The 16,062-nt window shown below is 55.4% G+C and overlaps 1 protein-coding gene and 1 non-coding gene across 4 annotated transcripts in view; one reads left to right on the top strand and one right to left on the bottom strand.

Annotated features, from left to right (window-relative positions):
• Positions 1-14,908, top strand: part of NFRKB (nuclear factor related to kappaB binding protein) — a 31,990-nt gene extending 17,082 nt beyond the window's left edge. Inside the window, exons 13-26 of one of the 3 annotated variants that reach the window (XM_070457413.1) lie at positions 430-509; positions 615-661; positions 2,192-2,249; positions 2,866-3,040; positions 3,898-4,004; positions 4,747-4,870; positions 5,033-5,112; positions 5,203-5,423; positions 5,519-5,786; positions 6,632-6,844; positions 9,054-9,821; positions 12,393-12,499; positions 13,124-13,259; positions 13,375-14,908. In XM_070457413.1, the coding sequence (XP_070313514.1) occupies positions 430-509; positions 615-661; positions 2,192-2,249; positions 2,866-3,040; positions 3,898-4,004; positions 4,747-4,870; positions 5,033-5,112; positions 5,203-5,423; positions 5,519-5,786; positions 6,632-6,844; positions 9,054-9,821; positions 12,393-12,499; positions 13,124-13,259; positions 13,375-13,500 (2,510 nt within the window). In that variant the 3' untranslated portion in view covers positions 13,501-14,908. Of the gene's footprint in view, positions 1-429; positions 510-614; positions 662-2,188; positions 2,250-2,865; positions 3,041-3,897; positions 4,005-4,746; positions 4,871-5,032; positions 5,113-5,202; positions 5,424-5,518; positions 5,787-6,631; positions 6,845-9,053; positions 9,822-12,392; positions 12,500-13,123; positions 13,260-13,374 lie in introns of all 3 variants that reach the window. The other 2 variants (XM_070457412.1, XM_020874672.2) reach the window with 2 other exon arrangements.
• Positions 2,396-2,467, bottom strand: TRNAC-GCA (transfer RNA cysteine (anticodon GCA)). Its single transcript has one exon. It is a non-coding gene; the product is annotated as a tRNA-Cys (tRNA).
• Positions 14,909-16,062: the final 1,154 nt, after the last annotated feature.

The following is a 16,062-nucleotide window of genomic DNA, read 5'->3' as shown; positions in this document are numbered from 1 at the left end:
GCCTCGCATTTTCAAAAGTTTCCAGGTAAACCCGCACTACCAGGGTTGAGAAACTGGATTAGGCATCTTGAAGATTCCTGTTTTAGAGAATGTCAAGGTCTAGTTGTGATTGTGGGAGTGGCTGAGAAGTTAAGGTGTTGACTACACAGCCTGTGTGGATGTCCATCAGACACTTGAAGTTACTCCTGTCAGGCTTTTAATCCCTTCAAGTTAGTTTCAAGTTAATTTCCGTGCATGTTGTCAGACAGCATTCCACCTTCATCCTGCCTGTGGACGTCCAGGCCGAGGGCTCTTCTATACACAGGACCATTGCTGCGGTCCTGGCAGGTTCTTCCTCGGGCATAGGTACAGTGAGGAGGAGGAAGTGGAGTCCTTACATTGTGCCTTTAGATCACACTGTTGTTATTTTTTGCCTATTTGTTCTAATAGGCCAGTCCCAAGATAATGAAAAGGAGTTAGCTGCACTCTTCCAGCTGTGGCTGGAAACCAAAGACCAGGCCTTCTGTAAGGTATGTTGTTGAGAACCGCCAGCTCTCTCGTCTTGGGCTTCCAGAACCCTTGAGTTAACTGGAATTCTTCAGTCCATTGACCTGTCACTGTTTTCCTTTCTCCAGCAAGAAACTGAAGACAGCTCAGATGCCACAACGCCTGTTCCTCGGGTGTGAGTATAGCAGTGCCCTGAGTGAGGCTGGTGCCCCAAGAAACCCTTGTCCCAGTCCCGCCCTGGTTGTGCTGACATGTCCTTGTATGTCAGAGCCGGAGAGCTTGAGAGAGATTGGGTCCCTGGGTCCTTGCCTGCCTCAGCCTCCCTGGGGGGCAGCATGCTCCCAGAGTAGGAGTGTTGCCCCAGGAGCCTGAGTGGCAGGATCCACCTACAGGTGTGTGCTTTTCCCTGGTCTCCCTTCAGTTCCTGTGCAGAATGGTGTTTCTGGGTGCTGGAGAAGGGCTGATGGGCCTGGTGGTTCTGGATACTGGAGAAGGGCTGATGGGTCTGGTGGTTCTGGGTTCTGGAGAAGGGGTGATGGGTCTGGTGGTTCTGGGCGCTGGAGAAGGGCTGATGGGTCTGGTGGTTCTGGACGCTGGAGAAGGGGTGAGGGGCCTGGTGGTTCTGGGTGCTGGAGAAGGGCTGATGGGTCTGGTGGTTCTGAGTGCTGGAGAAGGGGTGATGGGCCTGGTGGTTCTGGGCGCTGGAGAAGGGCTGATGGGCCTGGTGGTTCTGGGTGCTGGAGAAGGGGTGATGGGCCTGGTGGTTCTGGGTGCTGGAGAAGGGCTGATGGGTCTGGTGGTTCTGAGTGCTGGAGAAGGGGTGATGGGCCTGGTGGTTCTGGGCGCTGGAGAAGGGCTGATGGGTCTGGTTTCTGGCTGAGAAGGTGATGCCTGGTGTTCTGGTGCTGAGAAGGGGTGATGGTCTGGTGGTTCTGGGCGCTGGAGAAGGGCTGATGGGCCTGGTGGTTCTGGATACTGGAGAAGGGCTGATGGGTCTGGTGGTTCTGGACGCTGGAGAAGGGGTGATGGGCCTGGTGGTTCTGGGTGCTGGAGAAGGGGTGATGGGCCTGGTGGTTCTGGACGCTGGAGAAGGGGTGATGGGCCTGGTGGTTCTGGGTGCTGGAGAAGGGGTGATGGACGCTGGTGGTTCTGGATACTGGAGAAGGGGTGATGGGTCTGGTGGTTCTGGGCGCTGGAGAAGGGCTGATGGGTCTGGTGGTTCTGGATGCTGGAGAAGGGGTGATGGATCCTGGTGGTTCTGGATGCTGGAGAGGGGTGATGGGCCTGGTGGTTCTGGATGCTGGAGAAGGGGTGATGGGCCTGGTGGTTCTGGGTGCTGGAGAAGGGCTGATGGGTCTGGTGGTTCTGGATGCTGGAGAAGGGGTGATGGGCCTGGTGGTTCTGGGCGCTGGAGAAGGGGTGATGGGCCTGGTGGTTCTGAGTGCTGGAGAAGGGGTGATGGACCCTGGTGGTTCTGGATACTGGAGAAGGGCTGATGGGTCTGGTGGTTCTGGACGCTGGAGAAGGGGTGATGGGCCTGGTGGTTCTGGGCACTGGAGAAGGGGTGATGGGCCTGGTGGTTCTGAGTGCTGGAGAAGGGGTGATGGATCCTGGTGGTTCTGGATGCTGGAGAAGGGGTGATGGGCCTGTTGGTTCTGGGCGCTGGTGGAGTGCGGTGTACCCATAGGTCTTTGTGTTCCAGAAGGACTGACTACGTGGTGCGGCCCAGCACAGGGGAGGAGAAGCGAGTTTTTCAGGAGCAGGTGAGAACAAACTGGAAGAAGGGAAGGGAAGTTGCTCAGTCGTGTCCAACTCTTTGCAACCCCATGGGCCTCCCACGCTCCTCCGTTCATGGGATTTTCCAGACAAGAGTACTGGAGTGGGTTGCCATTTCCTTCTCCAGAGGATCTTCCCGACCCAGGGATTGAACCTGGGTCTCCTGCATTGCAGGCAGACGCTTTACCATCTGAGCCACCAGGGAAATCCTTGAACAAACTGGAACTCATGTAAATCTCTGTGTCTGCGAGACCAGGTGAAGAGATGCTCTGAGCCCAAAATTCTTGGAAGCAGCTCACACTCTTAACCTCAGCTGTTTGTTTAGTTGGGATTGCTTTTCCGGAGCAGAGATGATGTGAGGAAGGGAATGAGAAAACTTTTGATGGTTTTTTCTGCAGATAACAAAACACACTGACTTCTTGATGACTTGGCTAGTGACTGGCCTTTGGGGGTCATCCTTTCCCCACTCTGGTCAGCTCAGTGGTCCTAGTGGAATAGCCTGATTCCTCCTTGTTCCAGTCTTTCCAGGCCAACCCCTTATTGCTCGGGGTGGCTGGAGAGACCCCTCTGACTGACTCAGGAGCTCGTCCGTTCTCTTGACAGGAGCGCTACCGGTACAGCCAGCCCCACAAAGCCTTCACCTTCCGCATGCACGGCTTCGAGTCCGTGGTGGGGCCCGTGAAGGGTGTGTTCGACAAGGAGACCTCGCTCAACAAGGCACGGGAGCACTCCCTGCTGCGCTCTGACCGGCCCGCCTACGTCACCATCCTGTCCCTGGGTGCGCCCCCACCCCCACCCCCCAGCAAAGGCTGGAGGGTCAGTGTAGCTCCAGGAAGCTTTGCAGTGGGAACATGGAGGGTGGGCTCCTGCCCAGAGTCACAGGGAATCCTTGGTTCCTTCCAGGAAGCTTTGCAGTGGGGACATGGAGGGCAGGCTCCTGCCCAGAGAGTCACATGGAATCCTTGTTTTCTTCCTGGGTTCTGTGCTCAAGTTTACGTTCCTTTAGGAATTGTTCAGTTAGCTTAGGTGCCAGAATTTGCTTCCTCCAGACTAGGATTTTTTTAAAGGTGAGATTTTTCACCTTTTTTGTACCATGAATTTTTGGCAGTCCGGTAACCTCTGGACCTCTTCTCAGAATTAGGTTTTTAAATGCCTGAAATAAAATGCACAGTTATGAAAGAAACCAGTCATATTGCAAAAGATTCAAGCAGGTTTATGGTGCAGAAATAGGTCTTTATTATGATAAATGGTGTGACATTGCCGCAGGTGTTGTGGATCCTCTGATTCCTGCGTAGTGATGAGTAGGAATGATACTTTGAGTTGTCGCAGCAGCTGTGCTTGGTAAGAAATCGTCTGATTTCTGTTACAACATCACAGCACTGCCAGCTTGTGGTTGGCAACGTATGCCAGCAAAGGTCGTGCCAGCCTTGGCTCACAGTGGAAGGGAATGCTGAGTTTCAGTTTAAGTTGTAATTCTCCTGGACCCCGTGAACTCTCCAAGTTCAGGGCCTTCAGCCTCGGCTGAAAGTGTGAGGGGTGTGGAGGAAGCCACCCCAGAGGGCCGTGTTCCCCTGCTGCTGGGTCAGGCTCCCCCAGGACCCCTGCTGACGTGCTGTCTGCTGTTTCTGGTGTCAGTTCGTGACGCGGCAGCGCGGCTGCCCAACGGGGAGGGCACGCGGGCGGAGATCTGTGAGCTGCTCAAGGACTCCCAGTTCCTGGCACCCGACGTCACCAGCACGCAGGTGTGAGGGGAGGGGCTGCTCGGGTTTTGTTCGGGGGTTGTTGAAGGATGCTTACAAGGGGATACAGAATGTGTGTGCTAAGTCACTTCAGGCGTGTCCGACTCCTTGCCACTCTACGCAACTCCATGGACTGTACTCCGCCAGGCTCCTCTGTCCATGGGGATTCTCCAGGCCAGAATACTGGAGTGGGTTGCCATGCCCTCCTCCAGGGGATCTTCCAAACTCGGGGTTCAAACCTTCCTTTCTTACGTCTCCTGTATTGGCAGGTGGGTTCTTTACCACTGGAACCACCTGGGAAGCCCACATGAGGGAATACAGACAGGAATAACAAATTTAATAAAACTGCTGCAGAATTTCCCGGCGGTCCAGTGGTCAGGATTCTGAGCTTTCAGTGCCAAGGGTCTGGGTTCAGTCTCTGGTTGGGAAACTTAAGATCCCACAAGCTGAGCGGCGTGGCCAAAAAAAAAGAAACCCAAAAGAAAGGAGTCTGGAGAAGGGTGAGCAGAGCTGCCCTGTGACCTTGCTGACGGCGAGGCTTTGCTTCAGCGTCTGCTGAGGGTCCTCAACTCACCGTCCTCAGGGTGACTCCATCCCCCAGGACTCAATGTTTCTTGTTTTGCTGAGTGACAGGTGAGCCACTGGGAGTAGGCTCTGTGTGGGGGCTGTGCCTCCTCCCCCCAACCCCGGGTTTTCCTCTGGCATCTGAGCCGGTGGTTTTCTTTCCCCTTGTCCTGGGTCTCAGGTGAACACAGTGGTGAGCGGCGCCCTGGACCGGCTGCATTATGAGAAGGACCCGTGTGTGAAGTATGACATCGGGCGGAAGCTGTGGATCTACTTGCATCGGGACCGCAGCGAGGAGGAGTTTGGTGTGTGCCCTGCTAGCCCAGGGTGCCCTGACGTTCTGTCCCAGCCCCACCCTTCTCCTCCTTGGCATTCGGGCAGGACACCACTGTGCAGGGGGGACGGAGCCCTGGCTTTCAGTGAGACCACCCTCCTTCCTGAGCTCAGCTGCCTGCTCTTGCCCACAGAGCGGATCCACCAAGCCCAAGCAGCTGCGGCCAAAGCCAGGAAAGCCCTCCAGCAGAAGCCCAAGCCTCCGTCCAAGGTGGTGAGTGACCTTGTGGGACGGCGGTGGAGGGGCCGAGCCGTCCCTGCCGCCTTGCTCACGCCGCATGTATTCCCTCCACTGTGCGTGCAGAAGTCCAGCAGCAAGGAGGGTCCGGTGAAGGTCCTGAGCGGTGGCCCGTCCGAGCAGAGCCAGCTGAGCCTCAGCGACTCCAGCATGCCCCCGACCCCGGTCACGCCCGTGACGCCCACCACGCCTGCTCTACCTGCCACGCCGATCTCCCCGCCGCCGGTGCCGCCAGTGAACAAGAGTGGCTCCACGACAGTCTCGGAACCGGCCAAGTCTACGTCAGGGTGAGCGATTCTGCTTCCTGTCGGGCCTTCTCCCTGCAGGCTCCTTCCGCATGGTGTCCTGAGTTGTGTCTTGTTTCCCTGGGTGCTCCTTGCAGTGTTCTTCTCGTGTCCTCACCAACCATGCCGCAGCTGGGAACCATGCTGTCTCCAGCATCCAGCCAGACCCCGCCAAGTTCTCAGGCTGCTGCCCGTGTCGTGAGCCACTCGGGCTCAGCCGGGCTCCCCCAGGTGCGAGTGGTGGCCCCACCTAGCCTTCCCTCCGTGACGCAGCCAGCAGCGCCAGCCCCGGCGCTTCCACCAATGCCCACGGGAACGCCGATCCGCATGCCGGCCACTGGCGCACAGGCCAAAGGCGGGCCCCAGGTAAGAGGGACGGGCTGCACGGGTGGGCTCATGAGGCTGGTGTCCAGTCCAGGTCGTGACCAAGGACCTGCACCACTGTTGCTGCTGATGGCATTTATCGCAACAGCTCAGTTAATGCTCAGAGCGCGGTGGCTGAGTTGTGAGTTGTGTTTGCACGTTGGGAGTCAGAACTGTGGGAAGTTTAGTGATGTACCCCAGTTTGTGACATCAGGAACGTGGTGCATGGAGGTGGGATGTGAGAGAGGCCTGTGATTCTAGGTGTCAGACTACTTCTGACTCTAACCTCCAGGCCACTGGCCGTGGAGCCGTAAACTAGGGTTTTCTGCCTCAGGCTCCTGTGCTGTGAAGGAGTATGGTGTCTCCCCTCTCCTTGCGTGGTTAACGTGAGATGCTAGACATGAAAGTATTTCTGCAAGTTAAGCTCTTCTACCAGCATGTCAGAGCTCCACACTGTCCGTTTCAGGGGTAGTGAGCGCTCAGCACTGTAAGCTTAGAAGACCTCCTGGGGAGGTTGGATGCATGAGACAAGTGCTCGGACCTGGTGCACTGGGAAGACCCAGAGGGATCGGGTGGAGAGGGAGGTGGGAGGGGGGATCGGGATGGGAAATACATGTATGTCCGTGGCTGATTCATGTCAGTGTATGACAAAACCCACTACAATATTGTAAAGTAATTAGCCTCCAACTAATAAAAAAAAAAAAATACCAACTTCCTATTCTCTGGAAAAAAAAAAAAAAAGACCTCCTGGGGGAGTGCGTCTTGGGTGGTGACAGCTGGAGACCTCTCTGGGTGCCGGTCTGCGGCGTCCTGTCTAATTAAGCTCTCGGCCTCCTGCCTGGAACTAGACAGTCCTGGCCACCGTTCCGGTCAAAGCGCAGACAGCGACGGCCACCTTGCAGCGGCCGGGACCTGGGTCGGCGGGGCTCACGGTGACAAGTCTCCCTGCAGCGGCCAACCCTGCGAGCAAGCCCGCCACCAGCTCTCCTGGGGGCTCCACTCCCAGCACCCCCACGGCGGCCGTTCTTCAGAACGTCGCAGGACAGAACATTATCAAGCAGGTACACGAAGCCTCTCTGGGCGGGTCTGAGTACTTTGTCCAGAATCAGAGGACAGTTGGAGACCTTAGTGGTTTGTGACCTCTGACTCTGAGTTCATTTCTGTTCAGGTGTAAGTTTCCAGCAAGGGCAGTGCAAGCTTGGGAGATCCTGATGCTGGAAAGGGTTTTCCGTTTCTTTCCATGAAATTCAGGATTTAGTAGCTGAGTCTTTGGATTTGGAGTCAACTTTTCACGGATTTGCTTACCTAAAAGCCTATAGAATAGCTGGACAAGCATCGTTGGCATTTCACTTTCTGCTTGTAGAAATGGAACATGTCTGTCTGTGCTTTCATGGTGGTGTGTGCACGAAGATAACCATTGAGCTGCAGGGACTGGTTGGGCAGAATCGCGCCGACTGCTGAGGGCAGGGCCTGCGCGGTGCTGAACGTGCTGTAGATCCTGAGAACTGTCGTTGTCATGACACCGCGGGGGCGCCACTTTCGTTATTCCCATTTTACCATGAAGAAGCGGAACCACTAACAATGAAGCAAAGTTATTTCTTCATCAAACGAAGGCTTCTTGAGTGCCTTCTGTGTCCCAGGCACTGTGCAGGGTGTGGGGTCAAGGGGTGTATCACACAGACCAGGTCCCTGCTGTCCCGAGGCTTGTAGCGTCACCTGTCACATGGGGGACAGGCAAGTACTTCCGGGTCGAGTTCTATAAGGCAGTGACAGTCAGTCAGCGGCGTGGTGAGGTCAAGGGTGATAGGCTGAGGTGGCAGCTGATGAGAGAAGGCCCGTCTGGGGACAGGCCTCATGAGCGAGGTGAGCGAAGCTGGGGAGCAGGCCATGCTGTGCTTGGCCGGGCCCAGCCTCCCAGGCATGGGAATGGCACGTGAGGAGGCCTCCATCAGGAGTGTGTGATGAACGACAGGAAAGCAGTTGGAAGCTCCTGAGCAAGTGTGAAGGTGTTAGAAGGCGAGGTTGCCAGCAGTTAAGTCAGGTCAGACTTTGCCTTTAATTTAGATGTGATGGGAGATGTGGAAAGATTGTGGGCTGGGATGACTTGACCTAGTTTTCACTTAAATTCCTGCTTGGGGAGGGAGCTGGAAGGGATGTTCAAGTGGAAGAGAACATAGGTAACTGTGGCTGATTGATGTTGATGTTTGATACAATCCAACATGATACCGTAAAGCAATTATCTTTCAATTAAAAATATATAAATTAAAAAAAAGAAGAAATCCCTACTTGCGCACCGTGGACGCTGGGAGCCCAGAGCAGAAGCAGGGAGCCCACGTGGGCGGGGGTAGCAGCCGTGTAGCTCCAGCATCAGGCATGTGTAGGGCGTGAAACAAGGCCTGAGAAGTGAGCACTCAGTGGACAGGGGTAGTGAGTGAACTTGACCAGAACACTGGGTCATGGATTTTGGGGAACAGGTTCACAATAGAATGTGAGGTGAGGCAGGGGAGACAGTGATAGGTAGCCTTGCTTTCGCTGAGAGCAGAGACCTGAGGCTGCAGGAGGATGTGGAGTAAGGCAGGGGTGGGCATGCTTTTGGTGGGGGGGGGCAGCACTGTGACACTTAGTGGTCCAGCAGAGGTGGGGGGTGGCTCACTAGACACAGAGTTCCCAGCTAGGAGGGTCATACCTGTTGCATGTGGACATTGGCCGTAGGTCAGTAGGCGTGATGTGAAAACCTGGAAAGTCTGGTCCCAGGGCTTATGCCCTTCAGCACGGAGCCTGGTGCTGCCTCAAAGTGGAGGCTGGCTCAGCCATAATTAGATGTTTTGAGACAGTAGGAGAAATGTGAGCATGTCTTATAATATTTACCAGGTAGTTATTAGATAAGAATAGATAGTTACTTTCAAATTTGGTTCTGGGCTATTTTATGTGAAGGCCTGGAGCAGCCTTGGCTACCCAGGGACGAGTGTGTTGATGAGCAAAATGATATTTACTGGTTTACTTTAAAATATTTCGACTCCTCCCTCCCTCCACCCAGGCCCCTGAAGAGTGGGGAAAAGTAGATACTCTGGCCATGTGGTGACTTCTGAAGCTGGTGGTACGTGAATTTGTTAGTCTGTTCTCTGCTTTGGTGACCGTCCTCCATTTTTCAAAATAAAAAGTTAGGAGAGTACATGAAACACACATCTCTTGCAATGGAGTTCCCCAGCTTTCCCCTGAAACCCGTTGAGCCCCGCGAAGACCTGTGTCAGTGTGCTGCTTCCCCTGCAGGTGGCGATCACTGGGCAGCTTGGCGTGAAGCCCCAGACGGGCAGCAGCGTCCCCCTCACAGCCACCAACTTCCGGATCCAGGGCAAGGATGTGCTGCGTCTTCCGCCCTCCTCCATCACCACGGACGCCAAGGGCCAGACGGTGCTGCGCATCACCCCAGACATGATGGCCACTCTGGCCAAGTCCCAGGTCACCACAGTCAAACTGACCCAGGACCTCTTTGGGACGGGCGCCGGCGCCACGGGCAAAGGCATCTCGGCGACCCTCCATGTCACATCCAACCCCGTTCATGCCACTGACAGCCCTGCCAAGGCAGGTGTGGCTGCTGCCCCGTCGTCCACTCCAACAGGGACCACTGTGGTCAAAGTGACTCCTGATCTCAAGCCGGCGGAAGCCTCGAGTTCAGCTTTTCGCTTGATGCCAGCGCTCGGCGTGAGCGTGGCCGACCAGAAGGGGAAAAACACAGTGGCCTCATCGGAAGCGAAACCAGCTGCCACCATTCGTATTGTGCAGGGCCTGGGGGTGATGCCCCCCAAAGCAGGCCAGACCATCACGGTCGCAGCCCACACCAAGCAAGGGCCCTCAGTGGCCGGTGGGTCTGGAACTGTTCATACATCGGCCGTGTCCTTGCCCAGTGTGAACGCTGCCGTGTCCAAGACCGTGGCTGTGGCTTCTGGGGCGGCCAGTGCCCCCATCAGCATCGGGACCGGAGCACCTGCCGTGCGGCAGGTCCCAGTCAGCACCGCGGTCGTCTCCACGTCGCAGGCCGTGAGTAACTTCAGGGGTGTAGACTGGAAGCCCAGTCTGTCTCCTCTTTTGACCCGGACAGGCTTATTCACTAAATGACTCTTGTTTAGTTCTGAAACACATTTACGAAAGTGTGGCACAGGCAGTAGTTCCCATAACAGCAAAGCAGCGTGGAGGTGCATGGAGTAAAGACGAGCTTTCTCTTCCCACCCTCTGGTTCCTCTTTCATGAGGCTCATCACTAGTGGTGTTTTGCCATTTATCCTCCAAGTCCTTTTTATGAGCGTTTTCATACATATGTACAATTTTAAGATTCCTATGAGAAACTTCAGTCTGTGTATTGTTCTGTTATTTGCTTGGTTCATTTAAAAGTACGTCTTGGGGGTTGTTCCAGATTCTACGCAGAGACTGTGCCCTTTTAGTGACATCGCTGTCCCTTGTTAACACCGGTGCTACGTGGCCTGTTTGTGTGTGTGAACACGGGGCAGTGTTTCAGGGGTGGAGGTTCCTGGAGTGGGTCAGGGAGGTACACTTCAAACATTCTGACACTCCCGCTGTGCTCAGAAAGACCACACCAGCTTACGCTCCATCAGCTAGCCTTCTGTTTCCCTTATCCCCTGACCAGCACTTGAGAGCCTGTTCTGTAAATCTTTATGTCCCCGTCTTACTGGTGAAGAGAGTTCTTTTTCTCTCTTCCTCGTCTTTGGTGGGGATGGGCGTCCCTTCGTTGGGGGGCTGGTGAGGGCTCTCCAGGGGTGAATGGGATCTTTGCCATTGTTTTTCTGGGGTGTTTTTCTGGTATTTCCATGTTGTGTGAGTTTCTACCAACCTTTATATTTCCCACATATTAGTTCTTATATGTGTGCAAAATATTTTCTTCTAGTCTGTCATTTTTTAACCTTGCATATGAAGCCTTTTTGCTCTGCAGGTATTTTATCTGATTAGATCATCAGCATTTTCCTGCTCCTAGGTTTCACCGTCTTACGCCTTAGCCCAGGGTTATGAAGATGTCGGTTCTCATGTTCATAAAATATTTTTAGAGTTTAAAAAAAGTATAATGGATAAATCCACTTGAAATGTATTTCTGTGAATGTCATGTGTGATAGAGCTCATCTTACACTTTTCACATTATTCCCATCATCGATTAGTATGTCTCTTCCCAACTAATTTGAGATACTACCCTTACCATAAACCAGATTCCTGTATCAACAGGTGTGTTTTGGGGTGCAGGTGTTTATTCTTTAGCCTCCCGGTAAGGGGCACTGTTCTGTATGGTGGGTGCATCTTGACAGTACAGAACACAATCTGACTTCCCTAAGTAAGCCGTATAGTAAAACCTCACCAATTAGGATAAAATCCAGAGCGATGGGGAGAGGAGGACCAATATGGTAGTAAAGCCAGCCAACCAACCCTAAAGTGCAGCGTGGCTTTAAAGGAGATGTTTGTTCAGGTTCTCACATCAGAGAATTAAGCAACAAGGTGCTCACTTGATCACTTTTCTCTTGAGTCCTTCTGACACAGGTGTGTCCCACGGCATCCAGCTTGTGGTTATCAGCCGGGGTGACTGTAAGCGGAGAGCTCCGGATGGGCAGGCAGGTTGAGGGGTGGTGCCTAGGCAGCTGGGTCCCTAGCTCACAGAGGGTCGCTCGGTCGCTGGGTGCTGCTCTGAAGTCTCCCCAGCACTGGGCTTCTTAAGACAGCAGTGCAGCCCCAGTCGGTTCCCTGAAGGCAGCGCCTGGCCGTGTTCTCTGACCTGCTGGCATTGTTCAGTGCTTTCTAAGGGGCTGCATGCAGTTGGGTCATTCGGAGATCAGTGTCTTGCCCGGGAGACAGGTTTCCTCCTGAGTGCCTGGCTCCTGTAGAATCACCTTGCCTGTAGGAAATATTGATTCCTTTTCTTTGCATCTTGTCAACTGCTCCTCTCGAGTTATTTTTTTCAAGTCAGATTTACACAAGATTTTACTGTATATAAACTTTATCAACCAAAGGTTAAAACCAGGCAACCTAAAATCTGGTGGCCGTAGTGACCTACGCGACCATCCTGAAGTCCCAGACGCGCCAGGCGTGTCCAGCCCCCTCTGCGCTCCTCCCACACTCTTCACTGTGGGGTGCACGTCTCCTTTGGGTGAGGTTAGTATCAGTGTCCCCAGCTCACCTCCCTCATCTCTGGGAGGAGCAGCACCCAGGAATGTGCCCTGCTGTGCGCTCCCCTGTTCCGCACCTAACCGTGACAGCTCCTGATCACCTCTGTCCCGGCTCGGTCCTCCGCCCGGCCGCCTGTGCCAAGTGTCAGGGAGCCTCCCCTCTGGGAGCCCTGACTGCTGTGTTGAAGGGAACACACGCTTTCCCTTGTGGCTCAGGAGCACGTTTTATCCTGATGGCGGCAGGTGCACTCTGCTGCTCTGATTCGGCAGGACGGAGGAGGCTCACAGACAGATGACCCCTCGGTAGAACGTGTGAACCCTCATCTGGACCCCAGCTGTAGGAGCACTGGGCCCCGCAGAGAAGCCCCCGGCTCCTGCGGCCCCTGGGTGACGCTGGGTGGTGGTCCTTGCCTCCTCCTTCCGATAAACCTGCTTCTTTTTCTCTGTAGGGGAAGCTGCCTACACGGATCACAGTTCCGCTGTCTGTCATCAGCCAGCCCATGAAGGGCAAGAGTGTGGTCACAGCCCCCATCATCAAAGGCAACCTGGGGGCCAAGTAAGTGCTGTGGGGAATGGGGGAGGCAGTGCTGGGGGCTCCTGGACACGAGGGTATGGGGAAGGCGGCTGGTTTCCTGGGCTCCTTCATTGTGCTTGACAGTGTCTGAAGCGCCCACAGTTGTTTCAGGTGCTGGGGATAAAGTGAGGTCAGTGCTGCCATCAGGCTCATTCTGTAGGAACAGTGAACTGACCTCGTCTCTGGGGACAGAGCAAGGGACCGACAGGACTTACTGGGTGGAGAGGGCGGTGACCGGTGTGCTGTCAGGGAAGCTCCCCTTGAAGTCAGACCCTAGGGTGTGATGGCGCAGACGGCGAGGGCCTCCCTGGGTCAGGCCTTTGTGGCTCTGACTTGACAAGAGTGAAGGCGAAGGCAGGAGTCTGGGTCTCAGGGCAGCTGCCCTGGGGCCAGGTTTCTGGCTGGGAGCTCACACCTCCTGACACCCATCCTGACCCCGGCCGGGCACCGAGTAGACGTAGAGCCTTTTGATCCAGAGCACCAGGGGCCTTTGTCTGACATGGGAGTGTGGCAGCTGGAAGAAGGGGGGGATCTCTGACTGGCGTCCTGTCAGTCCAGGGCTGGGGTCCCCGGGCCTGGGCCTGGCCTCACGCCTTTTCCCCACAGCCTCGGTGGGTTGGGCCGCAACATCATCCTCACTACCATGCCGGCGGGCGCGAAGCTCATCGCGGGCAACAAGCCGGTCAGCTTCCTCACGGCCCAGCAGCTGCAGCAGCTCCAGCAGCAGGGTCAGGCCACGCAGGTGAGGCCCAGGGCCCTGGCGGGGCTTGGGCTGCTCCCTTCCCCACGCGCTCATCCTCGCTGCGGGCCGCTGGCCATCTGCCCACCCGCCCACCCGATGCTCTTTCTGTGAACAGGTGCGCATCCAGACAGTCCCCGCGTCCCACCTCCAGCAGGGAACAGCCTCCGGTTCCTCCAAGGCCGTCTCCACTGTCGTCGTGACCACGGCCCCGTCTCCTAAGCAGGCGCCCGAGCAGCAGTGATTCTCAGGAAGACGTTCGGCGGCTGGACGCCACGCCTGTCGGCCTTCAGGCTGGGAAAGCAGGAGCGTGGTGGCTGCCTTGCCCCGCTCCACCTGGCTGGGTGGGTGTCTGTCTGAGGAAGGCCAGCAGCAGGACGCTGGCCGCTCAGCTGCGCTCCGCGGGGAGTGGGCTGCACCAGATGTCCTGGGCCCCCGGGCTCTGTCTTGTCTGGTCCAGGAGAAGTGTCTCTGGTGGGGGTGTGTGAACTCATCGTGGTCACACGAGCCCAGCTCTCCCGAGAGGAGACACTGGAGACGGGCTGATGTCACAGGTATGTGGGTGGTGAGCGAGACTTGTTCTGTGCAGGGATTGTGTTTACCCTGGTCTTGTGTGTGATTGGTGGTCTGGGTCGGTGTTCTGTGTCCAGATATTTTTATGTAACATTTTTTGCAAAAAGCTGTGTACATCTCTATCAAGTAGAAACCTGGGCTTAGACATGCCCCCACCCCCAAAAACGCGTCTTAAGTTGCTTCAGTAGTGTCCGACTCTTTGCAGCCCTATGGACTGCAGCAAGCCAGGCTCCTCTGTCCATGGAATTCTCCAGGCAAGAATACTGGAGTGGGTTGCCATTTCCTTGTCCAGGGGATCTTCCTGACCCAGGGATCGAACCCAGGTCTCCTGCATTGCAGGCAGATTTACTTAATTTTTTGACAAGAGTGAAAGAACAGCAAGATTCTTAGTAAGTTAGTGGTTTACTTGATAGCTGCCTGGTAACAGAGTGGCCATGAGGTGGGGGAGAAACATGGGCAGTGAGGTCGCGTGGGGTCCCAGAAGTGGAATTAGTGTGGTAGCTCTGCTTAAAGACAGGCAGTCAGGATCTTGACTGTGGTCCACCGTTCAACTGCTGACTCTGTCCTCCTTGTCAAGCCTGTCTACATGTGCGTCCAGAGCCAGTGGGCAGAGCAGGCAGAGGCCAGGATACATAACTGCTTTCGCAGCACAAGCTTTATTGTGGTTCAGACGATACATTTTGCTTTGCTCCAGAGCAAGAGTCAGCAGACCTTGCTCCTTGGGCTGGCTACCTGGTTTTGTAAATAAAGTTTTACTGGAACATAGCCCACGCCCATTCACTTAGGTATGGTCTGTGGATGCTTCCAGTTAGAAGGCAGGACTCAGTAGTCACAGAGACTGCACAGCCTCAAGTCCAAAAAATGTCCTGCATGACCCATTGAGTAGAACTTTGCTGCTTCTGCACCGGAATATGGTGGGGCCGGGGGGTGTGTGGCCGCGAGGCAGCACCAGCTGCAGAGATGGGTCTGGGTTTATTGTCGTTAGCTCCTGACTGTTCACGGCTCTCAGTCTCCACTGAGCCATAGGCAGAGCTCAGAATGCTGTGTTAAAATATAATTAAAACCATTGGTTGCCAACAGTATGTGCCTCTTTCATATTGGAATGGGTGTTGGGTGGTAAAGCTTTTCTGCAGTCATGGGGCTTTCCTGTCTCTCAGGAAAGTATCCGGGTTATTAAGAATGTTTTCCTCACCCATGAAAGTTCAGTGACAATCTTTGACGGGGTCAGGGTGAGGAAGTGGAGTTGGAGGGCAGAGAAGTGGAATGGCATCTTTGGGAGGGGTTTCTGGGTGGAAGTTGAGTTATCAGGCAAGTTGCAGTGGTGCAGAGAAAGTTATTAGAGCAGCTCACTGGACACAAAGGCGTTTGATTCCTAAAGCAGATCTGTGAAACAGAAGCAGTCATCCCTCTTTTAACTGAGAGAATCTGTGTCTGAGCTGAGGTTAGAGAGAACCAAGATGTGAGTGCAGTCTTCTGGTTGTAGGTCAAGCGCCCTCTTCGCTGCCTTCCTGCTGGCAAGTGATGTGTTCTGGTGAGACCTGGTGGCCGCCCCGAGCCAGGAGGGGTGAACCTGGGGGCCAGATTGCAGGGGTGAAAGTGCGTGGCGAGATGGAGCTCTTGATGGCTGGTGGAGGGCTGGCGCAGAGAGGAGGTTGGTGATGGGTGGTGGAGGGCTGGCGCAGAGAGGAGGTGGGTGATGGGTGGTGGAGGGCTGGCGCAGAGGGGAGGTTGGTGATGGGTGGTGGAGGGCTGGCGCAGAAGGGAGGTTGGTGATGGGTGGTGGAGGGCTGGCGCAGAAGGGAGGTTGGTGGTGGGTGGTGGAGGGCTGGCACAGAGGAGGTTGGTGATGGGTGGTGGAGGGCTGGCGCAGAGAGGAGGTTGGTGATGGGTGGTGGAGGGCTGGCGCAGAGAGGAGGTTGGTGGTGGGTGGTGGAGGGCTGGCACAGAGGGGAGGTTGGTGATGGGTGGTGGAGGGCTGGCGCAGAGAGGAGGTTGGTGATGGGTGGTGGAGGGCTGGCACAGAGAGGAGGTGGGTGGTGGAGGGCTGGCTCAGAGAAGAGGTTGGTTGGTGGGTGGTGGAGGGCTGGCGCAGAGGGTAGGTTGGTGATGGGTGGTGGAGGGCTGGCGCAGAGAGGAGGTGGGTGGTGGAGGGCTGGTGCAGAGAGGAGGTTGGTTGGTGGGTGGTGGAGGGCTGGCACAGAGGAGGTTGGTGGTGGGTGGTGGAGGGCTGGTG

Source organism: Odocoileus virginianus, chromosome 28, assembly GCF_023699985.2.
Source record: "Odocoileus virginianus isolate 20LAN1187 ecotype Illinois chromosome 28, Ovbor_1.2, whole genome shotgun sequence".
In the NCBI taxonomy this organism is placed as follows: Eukaryota; Metazoa; Chordata; class Mammalia; order Artiodactyla; family Cervidae; genus Odocoileus; species Odocoileus virginianus.
The sequence above is the reverse complement of the archived record's forward strand: the minus strand, read 5'-3'. Positions and strand labels throughout refer to the sequence as shown.